At 46.3% G+C, this 22,873-nt stretch overlaps 1 protein-coding gene across 2 annotated transcripts in view; it reads left to right on the top strand.

Moving 5' to 3' along the window:
- Positions 1–18,623, top strand: part of ANXA13 (annexin A13) — a 50,142-nt gene extending 31,519 nt beyond the window's left edge. For both annotated transcript variants that reach the window (XM_055314181.1, XM_055314180.1), the window contains 8 exons: positions 2,077–2,247; positions 4,829–4,862; positions 4,968–5,047; positions 5,564–5,632; positions 6,077–6,178; positions 10,718–10,793; positions 14,300–14,412; positions 17,876–18,623. In XM_055314181.1, the coding sequence (XP_055170156.1) occupies positions 2,077–2,247; positions 4,829–4,862; positions 4,968–5,047; positions 5,564–5,632; positions 6,077–6,178; positions 10,718–10,793; positions 14,300–14,412; positions 17,876–17,995 (765 nt within the window). In that variant the 3' untranslated portion in view covers positions 17,996–18,623. The remainder of the gene's footprint in view (positions 1–2,076; positions 2,248–4,828; positions 4,863–4,967; positions 5,048–5,563; positions 5,633–6,076; positions 6,179–10,717; positions 10,794–14,299; positions 14,413–17,875) is intronic.
- Positions 18,624–22,873: the final 4,250 nt, after the last annotated feature.

Raw genomic sequence — 22,873 nt, 5'->3', positions numbered from 1 at the left:
CCACCTGGCTGTGCTTTTATAGTTTTTCTGCTTCTCTCCTCACAATCAGGCTTGCCAATGTCATTCCTTGATGACATTGATGAAAATAAATGACTCTTCAGTTCAGCTGCAGGGAGCTGAATTGAATGACATTGAACTTTTATCGTTGTCAGCGTGCCTAAGTATAACAGCCTCTCAAGTGCCATGTCTATCCCCCATTCTACCAACGTGGAAAGTCAGATCAGGCTTCTTAAGCTTGAATGTAAAGCAGAGTAACTTAGGGGCTCTGCTAATAGGAAAGTGGGCATGCTCTAGCATCAAACCACAATACCAACAGCCTGCCAATCTTTGCTTACACACCTGTTCACACCTGTCTCAGATAGCTGAGACTGCCAAGGAGGTGATCTGGAATCAACATCTGAAGCATGGAGATGTTGGCAGGGGACAAATCCAAGTCCCCATGTCAACTGAGCTCCAAAGAGAACACACATCCCAAGGTGACACAACTAGTGAGCAAGAAAACCAGGATTAGAACTGAGACATCCTGAGCCAGCTTCTGTGTCCAAACAGAATGTAAACATACAAGGATTTGTTTTCATGCCTGTGGCTTGTAAGAGTAGACAGCTGGGACTTCTCTGCAGTTCTATATAATGTTCATCTGACCTGAAGAGACATGACCAATATTTGGGTGGATCCACACTGTAGAGTGCTCAGCAAAGGGCCCCATTTATTCCTCTCATGTCCCTGTAATGATTGCAGCACTAGATGGGGTAACTGCCTTAAGACAGAGGCAGTAATACCACGGCCCCCACATAAGACTGCAGATCCCCCTCATAAGGCAAAATCTCTGAGGTTTTTCTCCCAGGCTCAGAGATCAGAGGTTCATGTGAGTAACATGGATTAGCCTCTTAGAAGGTTCCTCTTGGTGTGAAATAATAATAATAATAATAATAATACTCATTAATTAAACATTTAAGTGTCCCAGGCACTGTGCTTGGGCTTGAAACAGATTGTTTCTCAGCTTTCTCTCCACAAAACCCTAAGAGATGAATCTTATTATCTCCCCATTTTTCAGAGAAGGAAACTGACAGCTGGTGAAAGTACATTTCCAAAGTCACACAGCTGCTGTGACTGTGTCATTAGCCATCATGCAGCATTGCTGAATGGCCAGACCAACTCCGTGCTGTAATTTGGGTCCTTCAGATGCTAGCTGCTCCGGGGGGTCCTGTGGTCTGACCCACACGGGGCCGGCTGGACATGAAGGTCCTGCTCTGAGCTCCTTCACTAAAGTTGGGGGCGTTGGCAACTCTAGTTAGACTGAACATCACTTCATGTCCCATTCATCATTAACCCATGTCAGAGAGACACAGGTATGGCAGGCAGTTTGCCTCTAATAAGACAGCACTTGCCAGAAAACATCCATGATGATGGACACTTGCTAAAAACAGGCATTTCATGTCCTTCATTTCTTCTCCCTACCTGAGTGCTTTCCCACGTGTGTTCCTTTCCAGATTTAACAAGTTAACCAAAGTGGCTGTACCTCTGGCATGCCCAGGGTGGTCCCCGTTTACTCCTGCTATGCCCCTGCAATGATTGCTACTTTATCATTGCCCCTTTCACTCTCAAAACCATTCCCATTTCGAAGACAAATGATCTGATCCCTCTAGAGATAATCAGTCCTTTCTAGTTGAGCAAGGGTTGGGGCTGGGGGGCAAGCCCTTCATTTTTTTGAGGTCAGTAAACGGGAATGATGCCAATACTTCTCCTGCCAGGGCTCTTCTGAAGATCAGTGAGAGGGCCCTCTGAATCCCAAAATGTCTGGCAAAGGCTGGTTGTTGTTGTGATTCATCTTTGGGGTCTCCCGCCCTGAGTAAGGGATCTTCTCTGCCTCTCTGCCAGTTCTGGGAGAAGATGGATAGGAAGGTGAATTATTTCCAGCGTCCTCCAGAGCAGGTCACTCATGCCAGTAGAGCTCTCTCCCCCACTGTATCCGTGGCAGTTTTCCTGTTGACCCTAAGGCCAAGCAATAGAGAGAGCAACACTTGTCCCTCTGCTTTGGGCCATTCCCCAGTCAGGGCTCTTGCCGTCTTCCTACAGGACCTGGAGGAGGTGTTCAAGAGTGACCTGAGTGGGAACTTTGAGAAGACAGCCTTGGCCCTACTGGACCGCCCCAGCGAGTACGATGCCCGGCAGCTGCAAAAGGCCATGAAAGGTCTGGGCACAGATGAGGCAGTGCTCATCGAGATCTTGTGCACGAGAACCAATAAGGTTAGTTCCAGCCAAGCCCTCAGCCCCAGCCCTTGAGGGAGCACCCACATGCCCATCAGACACAGTTGCAGCAGCCAGAAGGAAAGCTACTCCCTGCATTCCACTCATGGGATGAGCAAGCATCTGGCCAGAACCGTGTCTACTTGGCCCGTGCCAAGATTGGGATCCCTCTCCCAATCTTCTGGCTGTCAATCTTGGTGCTGCTGCCTCTGGCTTGACAGAATAGATCCTTCCAGAAAAGCTGTGTCAACGCCGCTTTTGTTTCTCCAAAAGGAATGCATAGTTTTATATGCAGGAGGCAAGATCCTACTTTCCTCTTGCCCGCCTGACTTTGTGGGTCTTCTGGCACGAGTAATGCAATAAGTGGTCTAAGCATGTTTGTGCAGCTGCCTTGTCCGTGGCTGTCATCTAGCATAGAGTACAAAAAGGACTGCAAAGAGGCCTGGAGGCAGGTGGTGCAGAGGGGATCCCAGTGACTCCCCTGGTGGCTGCCAGCACCTTCCTGGAGGTTTCCATCTGCTTCTCTCAGCAGACTTCTCCCCTTGTTCCCTGGGGCACATGCTGCCATTTCAGGAGCTGAAAAGAGCCTTTGTTAAGGCCTTAGTAGAGAAGCCCATTTGTCTTTGGGTCCAGAAGTCATGAGGCCCAAGGGATCCATCGAGAGTAGAGTGGGTCTGCAAATCATTATTGGGAGACCCCTTCCCTCTTCCACAACCACTTGCCCTGTAGAATGGGAAGTCCAGCAGGGAAAATGCCGGAGAGTCCCAACAATCTTGAGCCTCCAGGTAGGAAACAGAAGTAGTGTTTGAAGCAGACAGCAAGGAAAAGCTTCAACAGAGCTTTGATGCTAAAATGCTATTTTAAAAGCCTTGAGAATAGACGACTGGGTTGACTCCTTCTGCTCAGCTTGTGCTATCCAGCGTCTGTCTTTCTTTCTTTCTTTCTTTCTTTCTTTCTTTCTTTCTTCTTCTTTCTTTTTCTTAAGGTTTTATTTATTTGTTCATGAGAGACACACAGAGAAAGAGGGAGAGTCATAGGCAGAGAGAGAAGCAGGCTCCATGCAGGGAGCCTGATGGGGGACTTGATCCCAGGACCCCAGGATCATGCCCTGAGCCAAAGGCAGATGCTCAACCACTGAGCCACTGAGGTGCCCCTCCAGCATGTTTCTTAAAGTGCCACCATGCTCCAAGCTACAGCTTAAACCCCAAAGCCCCTTTCCTAAGCATCCCTGGACTTCTCTTTTTTCCACAAGATCATCAAACCCCCCATTTCAAGGAGTTTCCATTCAGGGCCCAGCCTTAGGGAAGGGTCAGTGTTCTTACTCAACATCTCCCACCTTCTGGAAACACTGCAGTCCCGCCAGGAGACATCTAGTATTGGGGCAATCGGCAGCCTGCCTGGGCAAGAAGGTTCCGATTATTATTTTTCTAATCTTACTTGACCACATGTGGTTTCCCCCCTTGGTCTAGTTTCCTTCAAGCCCTGCTCTCAAACAACAGACAAGCTCTTTTGTTTTCCCCTAATCAAATAGATGTAATAGTAAAGGGAAGAAAAGTAGGAAGAGAGCAGGCCTCAGGTTTAGGCAGATCCTGGCGGCAGGTTGGAAGGAGGAGAACAGGAGGAGATGCATGGGAACGAGTGGTCAGCCCCCACCAGCTCCTACGTCCCCCTGCCTCCTGGGCTCCTCATCTTTCACTGCCCCCCCCACCTGCTCCCTGGCCTGCCCGCTGACTCTCTTAGACATCTTGCCAGGGAAGCTCTGGGGAAACACCTGCTCTAAGACACTGCTGGTTTAAAGGTAAATTGAGGCAGCTCCTGATGGGGCCAGGCAGCATGAGTCCTTGAAATACAAAGCACTTCTTCCCAGCACACAATTGAGAGAGAAGCTTGCCCTCCTGCGTGCAGCACATTGTTTACTGAATGAAGCTTTGTTTCAAGTAGAGAAAAATTGGAAACAACCTATATGTCCATCCATCAGGGAGGCTGGCTAAATAAACTGTGGCTTACTGTGGGGTGGAACATTTTGTGTCCACTTAAAAAACCCTAGGCGGCTAGGTATAAGCAAAGCTGGATCTCCAAGACATATTAGTGAGTGAAAACAGTTAAGTCAAAGAACAACATATGCAGTATTCCACTTTTCAAACACATTCCCAAAACAGCTCCGTAGATTTTCAGTAGCACGTCTATCTGTATATAAATGCGAAGACAAATACCTGGGAAGGTCCCCACTGAACTTGTGACACTGGCCACCTGAGGGGGGTGGGGGGATGTGAGATGGGGTGAGGGAGGTAGTGCAATGTTAGCTTAGCTGTAGGAGCTTTGCTTTGAACTAAGGAGAGTGTATACATGTGGTAACTCATGTGGTTTGGAGCGTTTGCGGGGGGGGGGGGGCTGTTTCACACCTCCAGGGACCCACCCCAGAGCTAGGCCCTGAGCCACGGGGTGGCCCTCTCTGGAGGAAGTCAGGGAGGCATCCTGCATCCAGAGACAGGCTCCAGCCACTTCCCTCTGTGTGTCTCTGTGTCTCCTACTGATTAACCCCACCTTGGAGTATTGATTTTTCTTTTATCACCCTTCCTAGGAGATCATGGCCATTAAGGAAGCCTACCAAAGGTGTAAGTGACCTTTTGTTCTGACTTTGGATAAAGAATGTTCCTTTCCAAATACCTCTGGGAAATGAAGTCATCTGCTTTCTTCTTTCCCTTTTTCTTCTTCTCAAGTATTTGACAGGAGCCTTGAATCAGATGTCAAAGCTGATACAAGTGGAAACCTAAAAGTAATTCTGGTGTCCCTGCTACAGGTAAGATCAGGCCTAGCAAGGAGAATATCTCTTTTGATCAACTCAACTAATTACAGGCCTTAATTATGTCTGTGAAATATCCTTTGTATATTAACACAACACAATCATGGGTGGGGGGGTAAAGGCTTATATTCGCAGGTCTCACCCACACTCAGGAAGGGGGTCATTCAGAGGCTGGGCTGCTCGGGGTCATCTTGGAATCCTGCCTGCCACAAAGCACTTAGGTTAGACTCCAGGCCTTTCCATGACCAAGTCTCAGGGTTCTTCATCCTGCTTTAAGGTCCCTAAGGTTTGTGAGTGACCCTGGTTTCTACAAGAAAGAAAACTGTGTTGCCTCAGAAGCTACTCTTTGTATCAGATGTGCCCTAAAGATGGCAGCAAAGAGCAGCATTGCGGCTTTGCCGGGCTCCATCTCCTCCCACCCCTCTGAAATCACCCCCAGCTTTCCAGGACTTTCTCTTTTTGTTTTCACGGTGGAGCAGGAACTCAGGTTAATAACGATGTCAATTTTTCTAGGCTAATCGTGATGAAGGAGATGACGTGGACAAAGATCTAGCTGGTCAGGATGCCAAAGATCTGTACGATGTAAGTGTGTGGACGTGCCAGTCTCAGCGAGTTCTTTTCCTTTTTAAAAAATTGATTAGCCCCATCTTCAACAAATTTTTATTTTATGAAAAATGGGAGTTACTTGAGAAATAGCACGATCTTTAAAATACTTTTCACATACACGGTCTTTGTGAGCCTGTAAGAGTTGTTCCTACTCGTGCACTCTAGAGTTTACCACTTCAGATCCATTTTGGAACAAGGAAGGGCATAAATAATATAAGTAAATATGTGCAGTTTACTTGCGGGTAGAAGCCTTAAGTGCTTGGTCGATCACTTTGAATATGAATATTCAGGGCATATCTTATAACATGACTACTTGGTGCATATTTTATAACTTCCTGTAAGTGAGGCCTGGTCACAGAATAGTATATTCAGTCTTTCTGCAACAGGCTTTTTTCAAAATGTTTACATTTGGCCCACAAGGCAGGGGAAGGCCGCTGGGGCACCGATGAGCTTGCCTTCAATGAAGTCCTGGCCAAGAGGAGCCACAAGCAATTACGTGCTACCTTTCAAGCTTACCAAATTGTAAGTAAACAAGTACTAGGGCAAGGGAGTTCACACTAAAACTGCTTATTTCTAAAAGAAGGCAAAATCAGGGATAGGGAACAATGGGGGTCTTTTACCACAGTTGTTCTTAATCAGAAGTGATTTTGCTTCTCTCACTATCAAATATCCTTTGATATTTGATAATGTCCAGAAACATTTGGGGTTGTCATTTGGGTGTGGAGGAGGTAATGCTAACAGCATCTAGTAGATAAAGGCCAAGGAGGCTGCTAAACATCCTACAATGCACCACAACAAACCCCACAACAGAATTATCCAGCCCCAAATTCAGTGCCAAGGTTGGGAAATCCTGCTTTACAACAGGGGTTAGGAAAGCAGAGGAGTGTCAGGTTGTGGAGCAAAGCCTTAGAGTCAGCATCTGGGTTGAAACTCTGGTCCTCTCCCAGGCAGGTGGGTGACCTAACTTCTCTGTCCTCATTTGTAAAACAGGGACCATGATCCTTATCATCACCCCCTCCTAGGATTCTTTCAGGAGTTGAGTAAGAGAAATGTAAAAGGTTCAGAAAGCACCTGGCATGTGATAAGCACACAAATGTTCTCTCCTACTATTATTCCAGTTTACAGTTGGGCTAACGAAGTGCCTACCCCTCCCACGACAGATGTCATACGCCTCAGATAAACTCCTGAAAAGATGTATAAGCTGCTTTTATACAATTGTTTTTTTATCTAATGATAATTTTAAGCCAAGAAGATGAGTTCGTTATCCCAAAGCACTTACTTAGTGGTGAGTCCTTCCCTGAAAATCGGTCTTGAATTGCAAGCCTTTTGTGGCGTATCAGATTTGTTGTCTCCCATTTTATATTTGCAGAGTGCTTTTAACTATTCGAAGCACTTCCGTGCCCTGTATCTCGTTTCAATTTCCCAACAATACTGTGTGTAGGCCGAGCAACCATTGTTACCTACTGGTGCTGGACAAGGCGAGTCTGTTAAGTAAGGCGCCATCTGTAACTTATCAGGACCACACAGCAAGCCGGTAGCAGAGAGTGGATGAGCACTGCAAGATTCCCCAGCCCCAGCCTCTACCTCGCCTGGAGCTGGCTGCTCCTCACTCAAAATAGGGTTTCCTATGTGTTGCCAGCAGATGAAAAGACAATAAAGCTTAGGAATTTTATCATTACTGTATATAAGCCTTGAGGGCCCTCTGCTTTCAAATTGTGCCCAGAGTCATGATCAAAGCCAGCTGACCCTGCACTCCCTTGGCCTCTGCTCCTGGAACTGTGTAGACTCTGGGCTGGAAGACTTCTCCATGACCTAGACACCCTCTTCCCACATGGCTGGGGCCGTGGATGGAGTTTCTGGGGATGGCTGCCATTGGTGATCACTATGGTAACACACATACATGTGAGCGTGTGTGTGTGTGTGTGTGTGTGTGTGTGTACATGAACTACTGACCGCCTGCAAGGATACTCTCCAGGTCAATTGTTCTCAAAGTTAATCCCACAATAGCAGCATCAGTATCACTTGAGAACACGTTAAAAATGAGAATTCTCTTATTTAGAGGAGAGAGAGAGAATTCTCAGCTCCCACCTTCAACCTACTGAATCTGATTCTCTGGAGTTGGGTCCTACAATGTGCTTTCAATGAATCTTCCAGGTGATTCTGGTGCATGTTAAAATTTAAAAGGTCTGCTCTAGACTTCTAGCCATATGACATTGGGCAAGTTATTAAGGATTCTGCACCTCAGTCTCCCCAAGGGAGAAGGAAAATAATGGTACCTACTTCATGGGGTTAGTAATTAATTAATGAGTTCGTAGAAGTAAAGTGCTTAGTACCTGGTATACAGTAGGTGCTCATTAAACACTAGGACTGCCCGTTGTCTCCCTATGTGAACCAACAGTATCAAATAAAGCTCAAACGGACAGTAAGATGATTTGTTGATTTAATGATTCTTTACATGAAACTAGCTCTAAAATACTACCTATTCATCATTCCAAAAAGTTTCCCAGAACATCATTCGTCTTGATCTTTATCACTGATTTTTGTGAGCTTACCCTGATCTTTAGACCCTGTTTTATGAAAACTTATGAGTTTTCACATGGGTCTCTGACTAAAAGCAATAAACTGCTAGCATGAGATCACAGGAGTATATTATGTGGCATAGGTTGTCCTGGCACAGAGCTGAATTTTTATTTTTGGCATGAAAACGTAGGGGTTTGCCCTTTATTTGCCCTCCAAGCCCGAGCCTTCACTACTGACGCTCTCAGAAATCCTCGCCAAGCAAGAGAGCTTTCCCAGCTCTGCTACACTACACAAGAATACCAACAGCCCAAAGTTGACCAAACACAAAATGCTTGCATAGCTCTAAAGCTCAAGGAAGTTCCCTACACGGAGCTCAATATAAATTGTAGGTACGCATACCCACAGGCTGGGCGTACACCTGTCACCATTGCTCCCCTTAACTTTAGGTGTTCCTAGGCCTGTTCCAGAGCCTTTAGCCCTGTAACCACTGAGGCCAAAGCCAGAGGGCATTAGGTTCTGCTGTGGGAATGCTGTCACTTTGGGTGAATCGGTTTTAAAAGAGAGAAATGTCTCCCCTATTCTTCTCATAATCTCCCTACAGGCAGTGCTACCTGGTAACTAGAGGCCTTTGAGGCTTGTCTGGAATCTACCCTGGCAATGTTTTTTGTACTAAGATCAGAAAACCTGATCTGTCTAAAGAGCCCCTGAGTATTAAGTGTTCCAGTAACTGAAGTGAAAAGCTTGCCATCTGCAAAGGGAATTCACGATAGCTTGGGCCAGTCCATTGTTTTCCATTCCTGTTTCCATGGAGGTGCCTCGGTAGCTACCAGGAGGGGGGTGTGGGCAGGAGATAGGTAGAGAAGAGGAGGCAATGTGAACAGTGCCCCCTGAAGTTGTGTGATGGAAAGACTCATAGAAAGCAGGAGCCTGGGACGCCTGGGTGACTCAGTGTTTGAGCATCTGCCTTTGGCTCAGGTCGTGATCCCAGGGTCCCGGGATCAAGTCCTGCATTGGGCTCCCTGCAGGGAGCCTGCTTCTCCCTCTGCGTATGTCTCTCTGTCTCTCATGAATAAATAAATAAAATCTAAAAAAAAAGCAAGCAAGCAAGCAGAAGCCTGGCCATACTGCCTAGGGCTGGGGTAGAGAACCCTTCTCCCACCTACCAGAACAGCTGCTTTTCTGCTTTGATCTGTTGCACACTGAGATTCTGCAGAAAATGTAATGCACTATTCTGGCCCAGCATTAACAATAGAAACAGAAAGCGGTTTAACGGGAGGATTATTTTTTTAGTAAGTGCAGACCTGTGTGAACAAGATGTCCTCTTGAAATGAAATCTCAGTCTACAGAACAAGAACCCTGTTCGTGGGAAAGTGAGACCAGTCCCTTTCAAAACACCAGCTCCCACATCAAACCCAAGAGAAGCTGAGAACAGTTAAGGAAGGGACAGGACTGAACATCCCCCGCCAATCCCCATCATCATCTAGGTCCATTACCCACCCAAGACCCCTAGATGTCAAACCATGACAAGGAAATCAAGCAACAGAGCCTCATTAAATCTCAACCCACCCCCCACCCCTAGCTATTGTGCTTGCATTTTGCAAAGAATATTTTGTTCACTTATGTTTTCAGAATAAACTACAAACACTCCACTGGTGTGTCCCCAAAGGCCAATTATTTATAGAACAACAATTGTGTCATACCCTCAAAAAATAATTCTAAGAAAGAAGCTTAGTATTAAGTATTAGTATTCCTAATGCTTAGCTGCATTTCCCCAAACCCCACAAAGAACAATCCCTTTTCTTAATTTGCCTGCCCTGCGTTTGGCCTAGGCGGGACTTGCATTAAACAGTCACCATCCACTCTGAACTTTCGCTTCTGTAAATATTTGGAAAGAAACCTAACGTGTAATGCTGTGCAGAGTCATATGTGAGCTGGTAGTGAATATAGGATCATTTGGAATTGCCCCCGAGCAAAGGAAAGTGGCATTTTGACGTAGTCAGCCCTCTGGCTTCCAGTCCATGCAGCCCCATTCTATCAGGATCATGAGACCAGGTCCTTATCATGAACTTCACACCCTCTACTTCTTATTTCACCCAAACTGTGGGGAAGGGCTGAGTCCCCAGTCCCAGGACATGGGGGATGAGAAAAGTACAGGTAAGATGATTACAACCACAGCCTCCTAGAAAATTGGAAGTGAAAAGAATTTTAAAAACACACTGGAAACTAGACTATTATATAGATGTAATGAATTATTGTTATGGTGTAGATTCATTGTTTCTTCCACTCCCAATTTTACGGATAAGCAAAAAGGCCAAGGGATTGGTCCTCACTGGGGTCTAGTCTGACCCCCTAGAAGTCAAAAGTCATCAGCCATGAGAGGCAACCATCCCTGGCCATGTAAGGCACGGGGCAGGATAGGTTCGTTCCTTAAAGCCGCATGACCAAACCTGGAAGAGTTCTTTTTGTAGAGAACTGACCTCAAGAGTACCAAAGTCAAAAGCAAAACCTGGAATAACGGCCGGCCTTTGGTTGTCTCTCCAGCTCATCGATAAAGACATTGAGGAGGCCATTGAAGCAGAAACATCAGGAGACCTGCAGAAGGCCTACTTAATTCTCGGTAAAGTAAACCTGGGAGAGTCCCTGACTTAGGTCAGGCTCCCTGCAACCAGACTTGGAATCAGAGGTTTGCGTGTGCGAAGATTTTAGGGAGTAGTTTGGGAATAACACAAATAAGCAGCATCGGGTAAGGGAGAGAGTGAGCATGATGCCACTACAGTGGGAGCTTTGCTGGTCTTTCACAGAGCTCTTGAGCAGGGAGGCAATGGAACCAGGTCCTTGTGCCCCACACCAAGCAACCCAGTGGACACCAGCTGTGTCCCAGGAGCATTTGCAACCTGGGGTAAGGCAACTCCTTGGAGGGCCATTCCTGGGAAAGGACTCAGCTGTGGGCAGCCAGTAGGCAAGAGTTAGAATGGGTGTCTCAGTCCTGAAGAGGGCATCTGGGGAAATGCACCACGGCATCTGGGACAGTCCCTTTAAATGGTAGGTCCTCAAGAGTACCTGTCAATAGCCTGGGACCATTGTCTGGTCTCGAAGAGTAATATGTGGCTCAGCCAGGTTTCCAATCCACAAACAAGTTTTTGCACATGTGTTCTTTTCCATTTGGTTCCATTCAACATTTAGAATGAATGAGGTCTCTTTAGAAAGAGTGCGGAGGGAGACCAGATCTTCCCTGTGCCAAGCAAACACCACGACCTTCTCTCCAGGGGTTGCCCGTAGGCAGGAAATAGCAGAAAGGATGGGCATGGTGCTGTGTCTGGCAGGCTCCTTCTTCCTTTCCACAAGCCCTGGAATGAAGGCATTGTCCATTGTCCACGCTTGTATGGCAAGGAATTGAGGGCACCATCCCAAATAGCACAAGAAATGGAAAGACAGATTCCCCAGAAGAGAAAGAACTGAAAAAACAGTCCTGGAAGTTAAAAAATGTGCTCAATCCGCCAAATTGTGTGTGTGTGTGTGTGTGTGTGTGTGTGTGTGTTGGGGAGGGTGCTAAAATTTTTTTTTGAACAATGTCAGCAATTGATTTTTTCATCCATACTCATTTTGCATTCAAATTAGCAGGACCTCTACTGTGACGTACAGAGGCCTAAACATTCTTGTCACTCCTGACCCACACTGAACACACAGGGATGACTGTCCTTAGGGCTCAAAAGAGGAATCTCTTAAGTAGATGGAGAGAACCACTAACAGCCTGACTCAGAGGTTCCAAATCCTTTCTGTGCTTGTCTCACAGAGAATCAGGAACATACCAGAATGCAGTCAGAGGATTATATTAATCTTCATTACTATTAATCATTAGTGGCAATAAACCACTATTAATATTATTAATAGTAATAAAGCCGTTCAATTCTCTAACATTTAGTTGGCCCCTACCCAGGCTGGGGATCGTGCTAGGTGTGGGGATCAGAGGTAAAAAGGTCCAGTTCCTGCTCTTAAGAAGCTTAAAGTCCATGGTAGATACACACAAATCAACAGATTCGGGTATGGTAAAGATAAAAACCACCGGAGGGAAGAGGGCACAGGGCAAGAAAGAGTCACACCCCTGGAGACGAGGACCATGAAATGCAGGACTTCGGTGTACCCCAGTGGTAGCAAACTTAAAAGTGATTAGAATAACCTCCAGTATAAACCACACAAATTCTAGAGCATGACGTCAGCTGTATTTTCTAGACTCTCCCACCCCTACTCATACCTGACTCATAAAGATGCCCGTTTATAGCTAAATTTGAGACCAAATGACTCCACCTGTTGCGGCCTGTGGGGCAGCACTCCGCCAGCAAGCTTCCCCCACCACATGCATCAGAATCATCCATGCAGAGGCACGTGAAAATGCAGTTTCAGGCCCCATTCCAGGTTACCTATTAGGATCTCCAAAAATGGAGCCCAGAAGCCACACTTTCACAAGCTCCCCCAAGGGATGGCCTTCTCCTCACAGTGGCTGGCTCCCCTGTCTTCCACGTGCCACAGCTTTATCCCCACATTGCCCCTGGCTACCCTCACCCAGACTCTTGAGGGATTCCTGCTGCCGCTACAACAGATGTTATTCACCAGGCATGGATTGTACACAATAGAAAAGTTGAGGATTCTCTTCTAGAATATCAAAAAGAAGGAATGTCAGGGGAGAAGACACCTCTGAAGGCTGACATGAGGCAGACAATCATTTCCACATCAACAAGTCCTGCACTGAGGGGGGTTCTCAACTGAGTCTCAAGTATGCTATTCCCCAAATTGACAGGTTCTCCCCACAACCACCACCAAAATTTTTTGACATTTCACAGCCTATGGCTCCACATCCTACCTATAGAGGAGAAAAATGAAATGTATGGATTAAATACAATCAAGACTACTTACTAAAGGGAAATTTCACCTTAACTTTCTTCCAATTCCAATTTGTAATATATATATATATATATATCCAACAGCTTTTGGATTGTTCTTGGGATAAAGAGGTCCGACACCTGGGCCTGGGCTTTTCTTTTCCACAGAGACTGGCGGATTCCACATGGCCCATAAAAGAAAGAAACAGACCCCCTCCTCCCCAGCCTAGACACTGCTTCCCTAACCCTGTTCCTCCCCAATGCTCATAAGTAAGAATCAATCGTGTAGGCAATTGCCTAGAAAACAAAATTTCCCATCACAGGACATATGAAGGGTGCACGTTCCACACTTACACTGAGCGTATTACTCGTTACGAATCACACAGCATCAAAAACGTTAAGTGTCCTAGGTAAATGTCAACACCTAAAGAGTAAATGGTTCATTCCCCCAAAGCATTTGTCACCATGGGCATATCATGCCCCAGCCCTGGGAGGTGGGGAGAGGAAAGATGATTATTCCCCAGGAGTAGAGACACACTCTCTGGCCTGACTGGCGAGTCCAAGCTATGCCTCACTAGTTTGTGGATTAGATCAAAGCAAGGGGAGGACCCTAGCAGGAGCACAGGAAGGTGGTCCGAGGACACCATCGAACATTCCATCGCGCCGCATCCCAGATCCAGAGCTAAAAGAGAATGTGGAGCACTTGGAAAAGATTCCGAGATGAGACTCACAGAGCAAAGCCAGTGAGGAAAAACAAAGGACGGAAAGGTTGTTAAGCACAGGAAACCAGGCCGCAGTCCAGCAGAGAGAGTCTTCAAGATTCTGAAGCTTTATTCTGGCAGAGTGGCCTGCCAATCTGTGGGTCCCCCCCGAACCCCCAAAGCCAGCATCAGAGAGTTCATTTAAACGAGACAAGTTGCTTCAGCCCCTAAGAATCACGAAGTTGGCAGGGAAAGCCTGAGGGAGGCCACAGCCTTCCTCCTCCCCCCATGGGTCTCCGGGGACCAGCAGGGGGTGCGCTGAAGGGGTTTAGACAGTCCTTGGTTGAAGAGCCCAGGTGCCCTGACCCAAGGGAACCTTCTAAATCCCATCAGAGGGTGAATCTGCACCCTGCAAAGCTCTATCTCACGCCTGAGATAGCTCAAGGGTGGCCGGGGGACACCCTGGCCAGCTCGGCCCCATCGGAGGGCCTCCCCGGGCCACGACCAGTTCAAGCCTCACCTCCTCTTGTCCCCTGTCCCCCCAGTGAGGTGTGCCCGGGACCAGGAGGGCTATTTCGCCGACCGTCTGTACAAGTCTATGAAGGGCACGGGCACCGACGAGGAGACGCTAATTCACATCATCGTGACCAGGGCCGAGGTAAGACGGCCGCCGGCTGCCCCTTCTCCTTTGGCCACCGCTGATGTCATCCACAAATAGTTTTTCTTAAGCTCCCATTTACAGAAAAAGTAAGACAGAGAGACAGCCCTTGCCTTCCCAGACTTTGTGGAAGACACTGTGCCATGCTGCAACCTGTTTCTTCTTATAAAAATACAGGAATGATAGTTGCTTCTCTTCTGGCCTGCACAGAGGGGACCCAGCCGGGCCTTTCTGGGTAGTGCCACCACGCTCGGCCCCATTTTAAGGAGGACAGAGCAGAGACACTGGAAGGTTGACAGCTGATGAGGCCACCCAGCAGGGGACAATGAGCCAATGACTGCCTAGCTCCCTGGCTCGGCCTGCAGTTGAACACACCACGGAAGCCCAGTTTTGCACAAGATGCGTATCAGTACAGGACAATATTTCTGAACCTTTTTTTTTTTTTTAATTACCAATCATCCTGCTAAGGGGCCTCTTGGGACCCAGTTTTTTCCCTAATCACCACTCCCCCCAAAACATTACCACCACAGATACACTATTATGTCTGTTTATGGTCCCTATATGCATATTCCATTATGTTCTGTATCTATATATTGTGTCCTGTAAATATATATTCTGTTAGGTTCTTTTTAAAATTTAAATTCAATTAATTAACATACAGTGCATTATTTCATTTCAGAGATAGTTTAGTGATTCATCAGTTGCATTGAACACGCCATGCTCATTCCATCACGTGTCCTCCTTTATTCTGCTATGTTCTATATATACATGTGTGTGTATATTTATATATGTACTTTCACATAAAAAGATTAAGGTTCTTTTTGCCCTCTAATGCACTTTTGCCCTGTTGGGAGCAGCAATGTCACCCTTCTTTGGGATGCCCGAGTATAAGAAAGAGGAAGCTGAGTAGCCCAAAGCTTGGGAGCACCTGTCAAGATTCAGGGCAGATTCTTTGGAACAAGGGGCCCCAGAGAGAAGGAGGGACAAGATTTAGGGGAAGTGGCATTTCATCCACAGTTGGAGAAGACTTGCAGAATGAAGCACTTGAAAGATCACAGACATCTTCCCTCAAAAAATTGTTAATCGAAGGGGACAATCCCAACCCCAGTCCTGGCCCAAGGCCTTCGATAAATAATATTTAACATCTGACACTGTTTTAAAATATAATTTAGCAACAAGGTCATTCTTTCGTTTTTATGCCTATTCTTGGAATTTCTCCTCCTCCTCCACTATTCATAGTTTTCTTCTCCCTTCCAGCCCATTTCTCTTGCTCCCACATCCTTCCCTTCCTCAGTCTCTCTGCCACTCTCCTGAGTTCTCGCTTTCTCCTCCCCTCTCTCCCCAGATCTCTGCAGTCTCTGTCTCTCTGTCCCTTAGGAACTCACCCCACCCGCACCCCCACCAAAGTCTCAGGAGATCCTGAGGCTCAAGGAAGCAGGAGCAAGATGGAGCAGGACGGGGAATTCTGAAAGACCCCAGGGGATTGGATCACTCTGGAGGGTTCACCAGGGCTCTGTGTTCACTCCAACATGAGCCTGGAGTGTACATTCCAAGATGCGCTGTCCCATCTTAGGATTGGCCACATGTCCTGGATCATCTCCACATGTGGACCATTCACTCAGAATGCTTCAGGCCCAGTGAGATGTATTGGCTGGATCCCCTAATCCCCTAAAACCACTTGGTACTAGAAGGGAGCCCCAGTGTTCCCTGTCCCTGCTCCCCTTACTGCCCCCCACCATCCTGCCCCTCCCCCAGCTAAGTAGTGGAGCCAAGGGGGTGGGGAACACACAGCATCCTGCTCAAGTCTCCCCCTGCTCAGCGTCCATTTTGCCCAATCCTTCATTCTCCTGCCTTCTGCTCTCATCTTCTTTTTTATTATTTTTTATTTATTTTTTAATAAATGTATTTTTTTATTGGAGTTCAATTTGCCAACATACAGAATAACACCCAGTGCTCATCCCATCAAGTGCCCCCCCTCAGTGTCTGTCACCCAGTCACCTCCACCCCCCGCCCACCTCCCCTTCCACCACCCCTAGTTCGTTTCGCAAAGTTAGGAGTCTTTCATGTTCTGTCTCCCTCTCTATTTCCCACTCATTTTTTCTCCTTTCCCTTTTATTCCCTTTCACTATTTTTTATATTCCCCAAATGAATGAGACCATATAGTGTTTGTCCTCTCCGATTGACTTATTTCACTCAGCATCATACCATCCAGTTCCATCCACGTCGAAGCAAATGGTGGGTATTCGTCGTTTCTAATGGCTGAGGAATATTCCATTGTATACATAGACCACAGCTTCTTTATCCATTCATCTGTCAGTGGACACCGAGGCTCCTTCCGCAGTTTAGCTATTGTGGACATTGCTGCTAGAAACATCGGGGTGCAGGTGTCCCGGCGTTTCATTGCATCTGTATCTTTGGGGTTCTCATCTTCTTTCTCTCTTAGTTCATCCCTCCAATAAAGGCAGGAGGAAAAGAATCAGAAACCTGGGTGATGGTCTGTGGATCTGTCTAGAATGCACAAGAGTCTAAATTTTTAAAAATTAACACAACTCCTTGTTAAAGAGAGCTCTGTGCTTCTTTTATGAGACACACTGTGTTGTCTCTGTACTTACATCTTTTCTGGTGCAGGTATTGTCTCCCTTACTAGGTCCTAGGAACAATCTTTTTATTTGTTTTTCGTCTGCGTCCTCTGCCCATCTCCAGTGCCTGGGTCTTTCAGGTTATCAATGAATTACATTCAAAATAAGTCCTACAAATTGTAATTGATTTGAATTTTTAAAAAGATTTTATTTATTTATTCATGAGAGACACACAGAGAGAGGGAGAGGCAGAGACACAGGCAGAGGGAGAAGCAGGCTCCACTCAGGGAGCCCGACGTGGGACTCGATCCCAGGACTCCAGGATCATGCCCCGGGCCGAAGGCGGCGCTAAACCGCTGAGCCACCCGGGCTGCCCCTTGATTTAAATTTTGTTAATTGGCACTAATAGCCTTGCTGATCCGGGTACAAGAGGAGAAAAAAAAGAGCTTCATTTCAAATCTCTGTGTTGATAATTTTCTTAACCCTATACCAAGGGTCTGGCCTGCAGGCAGCCTCTTTTTGTGTACAGGCTTGCTACCTAAGAATGATTTGTTTTTAGATGATGGTAAAAAAAAAAAATCAGAAAAATCACCTGAAATTCCAGTTTTGGTATCCATAAATAAATTTATACTGGGAGATACGTAGATAGATAGATGATAGATAAATGATAGATAAATTCACCTCTGCAGCCTTTAGGGAGCTGGACTCCACTTCCCCTTTCCCATTCATAAAATAAGAATAGTAATAGCCCACATTGCAAAAGGTTGTTTTGAGGCATAAATGAACAAATGAATATAATGTATTCAGAGCCGTACCTGCCTGCATTCATTGCGAACTTATTATAAATGTTCTTGTCTTTGTTGCTATTGTCATTTCTCCTCCAGGTGGACCTTCAGGCGATAAAAGCAAAGTTCCAAGAGAAGTATCAGAAGTCCCTCTTGGACATGGTTCGCTCAGACACCTCTGGGGACTTCCAGAAACTGCTGGTGGCCCTCTTGCACTGAACCAAGCCAGCATGGTGGAAGCACATGGAGAAGCCACCTTTGTCAAGAGCCCATTTCAACCCAGATTTGCAAATGTGACCCCAGCACAAAAAGTATTGAAGAATCCTGGCTTCCTTTCTTGGCAGCCTGAATGCTGTGGCCAGGTCAAGCTGTTTAGGGGAAGTGCAGCAGCCTCAAAACGCTTGGGCAGATTACCCTGAATGCTGGCTTAGCAGGTCCCTGAGCAGCCTCTCCGCTTGCCTCTAGCATGGCAAACTGAACGCTTTCTGAACACAAATGAGATTAGCTGTTGATGAAAGAAACTGCACTTGTAATAAAACATTCAGAAGAATAGGTATTGCACAGAGTGGGTAGAGACTGAATGGTTAAGGTACAGGGAAGACAAAATTAATCAGTTGATCAATTTTCCTTCTGTGGGGGGGCCTGGGTGGCTCAGTCGGTTAAGGGTCTGCCTTGAGCTCAAGTCATGGTCTTGGGGTCCTGGGATCAAGCCCCATGTCAGGCTCCCTGCTCAGCAGGGAGTCTGCTTCTCTCTCCCTCTGCCCCTTCTCTTCACTTGCACTCCACTTGTGTGTGTGTGTGTGTGTGCGTGCACGCACATGCTCTCTCTCTCTCTCCAAAATAAATAAATAAATAAAATCTTCAATAAATTTTTTTTCCCTTCCGTGTGTTCAATTTCAAATCCTCAATGGTAATTCAAGTGGGAGATGCCCCCCATCAGCTGCTTTCCCAAAGACTGGGTTGATTAGTTTGGGCTCTTGTCCTGGAAATATATGACTTGTGAAATTCAAATATATGTGGGAAATGCAAATAATAACTTTTGTTAATAATCACCAACGACAGCAATGAAGGCTAGCAGCAAGGAAACAACTGAGGTGTCCATGTGAAATGTGAATAGGGGTAACAGTCACTGATCTGTTACCTGGTACAAACGAGTCTTCTTGCTGCCTTAGATGTTTTACCCACTTGATTCTTACATCTGATCTTCAAATACAGTTAGCCTGGGCACAGTGCCAACAAGATCAAGGTCAATGGTCTGACCCTCAAGTGGATTGGTTCCACACCAATAGGATCTCTGCTCAAGATGTTTGTCTCATAGCCATGTGTTACTAGACATAAGGGGTCTGTCACAGAACATGGACCCTTTGATCCAGTCATTACGTTTATCATTCATCAAGTGATTATTTGTGCCTGGCACTGTTCAGTAGCACAGTTTCATGTTTAGTCCTCTCAACAGACCTATGAGGGTAATATTACTCCCATTTATCAGTTGAGGAAACTGAAGAGTTCATTCCTAGGCCAATAATGTAGACTCATGCCTCCATACTTGACAGAATGCTCTAAGTAAATTAATGCAGGCACAGCTCTCTGCCCATGAGCAAAAAGAACACACAACTCTTCCTGAAGGAACTGAGGAATGCTTCACCAAGATGCATTTGTTCTGGGTTCTGAGAATGTATGAACGTTCTCCGGAGAAACAAAGTAAGTAAGAAGGCCAAAAGCAAAGGCTCAGAAGCACAAGGGAGCAGGATGTGTTCAGGAAGTGGTGAAATCCATTCTCCTGGGCATGGATGCGGTGAAGAGAGGGAGAGGGCTGGGGAGGCAGGCCATGAAGCCGTTGAAAAGTATGTTTGGATCACATTAGCGCTGGTTTTGCCTGCCAAGCGTGGGCTCAGTCCTTTGGGCAATGCGCGGTGGCAGTGGGGGGGGGTGGCCCACTGGAGATGTTCAAGTGAGTGAGAAATATGATCAGATTTGGGCCTTGACAATTGACTTGGTGGTGTAATCAACACACAGCAAAGAGGCCACACTCTCGGTATAAAGGTATATGTCATGGAGTGTCTTTTTAGTGGCTACGAAATGGTGACTGACGCATGGAGATGTTAACACCTGTGTCCTCCACACACAGGTTTATCTAACAGTCAGGGTTGTCATTATGAGCTCTCACACAGAAAAAGGTTTTCTAGAGCCAAGCTCAGTGACAGATCATACTCATGTTTACTTATTTGTTGCCAAAGCTGGTCTTTGCTTTTAAAAACAGAAACAAGACAACCAGTTCTTGGGACCTGAGCTCACAGTAAGCATAGAAAAACAAACCGACAGGATGAAAGGGGATCTATTAACAACAGCCACTGTTTGAGATTGTTGAAGGCCACCAGCCACACGGTGAGGAGCAGGAAGCTTATTTCATAGGCGAGGAAACAGGCTGAGCAAGACGGAGAGGCAAAGGCATTTATTTGCTCAAGGTCTCAACACGGGAAATGCTGGAACTCAAACCCAGGCTCTTCCAATGCTAATGCCTGAGCCCTTAGCCACACCAGCTGAGGGCCCGAGGGCTTTCCCCAAAACTTTACTGGGCAAGGCACCAGGTACCTCTTTCCATGGCTGCTGAGTGTTGCTCTCTGCTCACAAGCAAAGGTCCATTTCTGGGGGCTTGACTGGGGACTGCCTCAGGAGAATCCTGGTCTGGCCTGTCTCAGGAATGTCCCACCCCATGGTAGACCAGGGATTTCCTCCTTTTCCTCTCCGCACACCCCAGCTCTGCACAGGTCCCACATCACCATTGCCCAAGCACCCTCTTCCCTGAGTGCTCAGAGGGCAGGGCCAGTCTGTGAAGGGGAGAAAGAGAGAGGGGAGAAAGAGAAGACAAAGTTAGAAGGAAGAGAGAGGAGAGAGCTACACTACCTTGTCACTCTCCCACTGAGCAGCCCTATCCCCCTTCTCCTAGCCACAGCTCCTCCCCAGATGTTTGAATAGAGGAGTCTGAACCCCACCTGTAGGTCCCATGGGCACATGTGTTTCCCCCCATGAAATTCTTTTCCAGTCCCTCATTGGGCTCCCTAACACAGCTTACCCAGCCCGAGTCACCTGGACACAGTGGGCAACAGACCTTGGAGCACTTGCCCGAGTGAACCAAAGCAGAAGCTGATGATCCCCCCTGAGGAGCAAAGGGAGTCCCTCACCAACCGTGGGAGCTCCAGCCCCCTCCTCATTCCTCTCGGGAGCTCTGGGAGTCCCAAGTGGTTCTCTTCATGCAGGCCCACCCCTACATTTGTGAGTACCAGTTCATATCCCCTGCTTTTCCCCTCCCTGGGGGTGTGGGAGCTGATTTGTAGCATTTGTTGATTTCCAGGGTACAAATACTCCCGCCATGGTCAATTTCAAACTATTGACACATGTCACTGAACATGAAGTCTTGGAAAGATGAGCAGTAGCACATCAGCATGCAGTATCCTCACCATACAGATACAATAGATGTGAGTAACCTCAAGAGCATAGATGATAGGAGAACGTAGCAAATAATTAGGAAGTGATGAATTTTGAGTTTTTGCTACATTTGTATCAATATAATTTAATTGTGAGTTTATATGCTTTAATTTTTAATAGCCACTAGGTTTAATCAAATTCATAAAATTCCTGAAAAATTAATAATTGAATCTCATGAATCAATAGGAGCCAAGTACAGCGTTTCCAGCATGCCACTTGGTAAGGATCTTAACTCATTTCTTCCAGAGGACTCCTGAGACAATTTGCACCATGTCTCCAGGTACTCACATAAGAAATGATTATCTTGAATGCTCTTCCTCCCACTGGGTTACTACCTACAGTACATTTCAGGGTCACAATGAATAGTTGTGCACATTGTCTACTGCACAAGTCTGCCTGGCTGAGGGATTGTTTGGGACCTCAAATCCAGACCTAACTTCCCTATCAGCTTTTGCCTGCAGGGCTACAGCTAGAGAGGCAGACAGCTGCTGCCTAGACAGGGCGCCTTCTGCTAATCTGCACAGAGCTGCCCTAGGGACTGGTCCTGGAATTCTAAGTAACCTCTTTTACCTATGAAGGATCATTCAAGAGGCTCTTCCCCGGACAAAACACCTTGTTACCAGTTTCTTATTCTAAATGTTTTAAGTTCTTCTCCTCTAGGCACCCCATATAGTCATATAACCAATCCTTACAAATGTTGAAAGTAAAGATTAGAGGGAAAGGAGATGGGAATGATGGTCCAGAAGATGAGACAAAGATTTTATCACATTCAAGGCAATAGATGGTGAAGAAGCAGAAGAAAGCAGAAGGCTACCCAGGTTGCCTTCAGGAAGACATAAGCCCCATCAGAATTACATGTGACAGCCCCTGGAAGATGCTGCCATTCTCACACAATGTGAGGCAATGTGTCTCTGTCCCAGCAGTGCAGAGTATGATGCCTCCAGTGGCAAAAGACCAATGCATAAGACTCCTCAGGCTGCAAACAAACTATTTCTCAGACACATTACAGGCAATAAAAATGCCTCAGATAAGCCCCCAGAAACTAGATAAGCCAAGAAAGAAGGGTGCCAGAAAACCAGAAATGGTATTCAACTCTTCATGTCAACAAGCAAGATCTACCACATTGAATTCAGAGAAATGTCAAGGCTGCCTGTTTGTGCCACTACAATTTCTTGCACAATCAGGACATAAGGTGCAGACCAGTATGTTGGGTCTGGAAATAGAGAACATAGGGCCAGGAAAGAGAAGTAGCCAGGGGCAGGGGCAGGGGCAGGGATGGGGGTGCTTCAAAATAAACTTTTAATTTAATATGATTTTATGTTCTGTAAATTTTAGACTTACATAAAAGTTGTGACTATATTACAGAGCTTCCATATTCCCCACTCTTAGTGTCTCACATCGCTAACATCAATATGGAACACTTGTCATGACTTATGAACTAATATCGATACATTATAATTGAGTAAAGCCCATACATTATTCACATTTTTTAAAAAGATTTTATTTATTTATTTATTTATTTATTTATTTATTTATTTATTTATGAGACAGACAGGGAGAGAGGCAGAGACACAGGCAGAGGGAGAAGCAGGCTCCCTGTGAGGAGCCTGA

This window comes from Nyctereutes procyonoides, unplaced genomic scaffold (genome assembly GCF_905146905.1).
Source record: "Nyctereutes procyonoides isolate TBG_1078 unplaced genomic scaffold, NYPRO_anot_genome, whole genome shotgun sequence".
In the NCBI taxonomy this organism is placed as follows: domain Eukaryota; kingdom Metazoa; phylum Chordata; class Mammalia; order Carnivora; family Canidae; genus Nyctereutes; species Nyctereutes procyonoides.
This window is presented reverse-complemented; position numbering and strand designations above follow the sequence as displayed.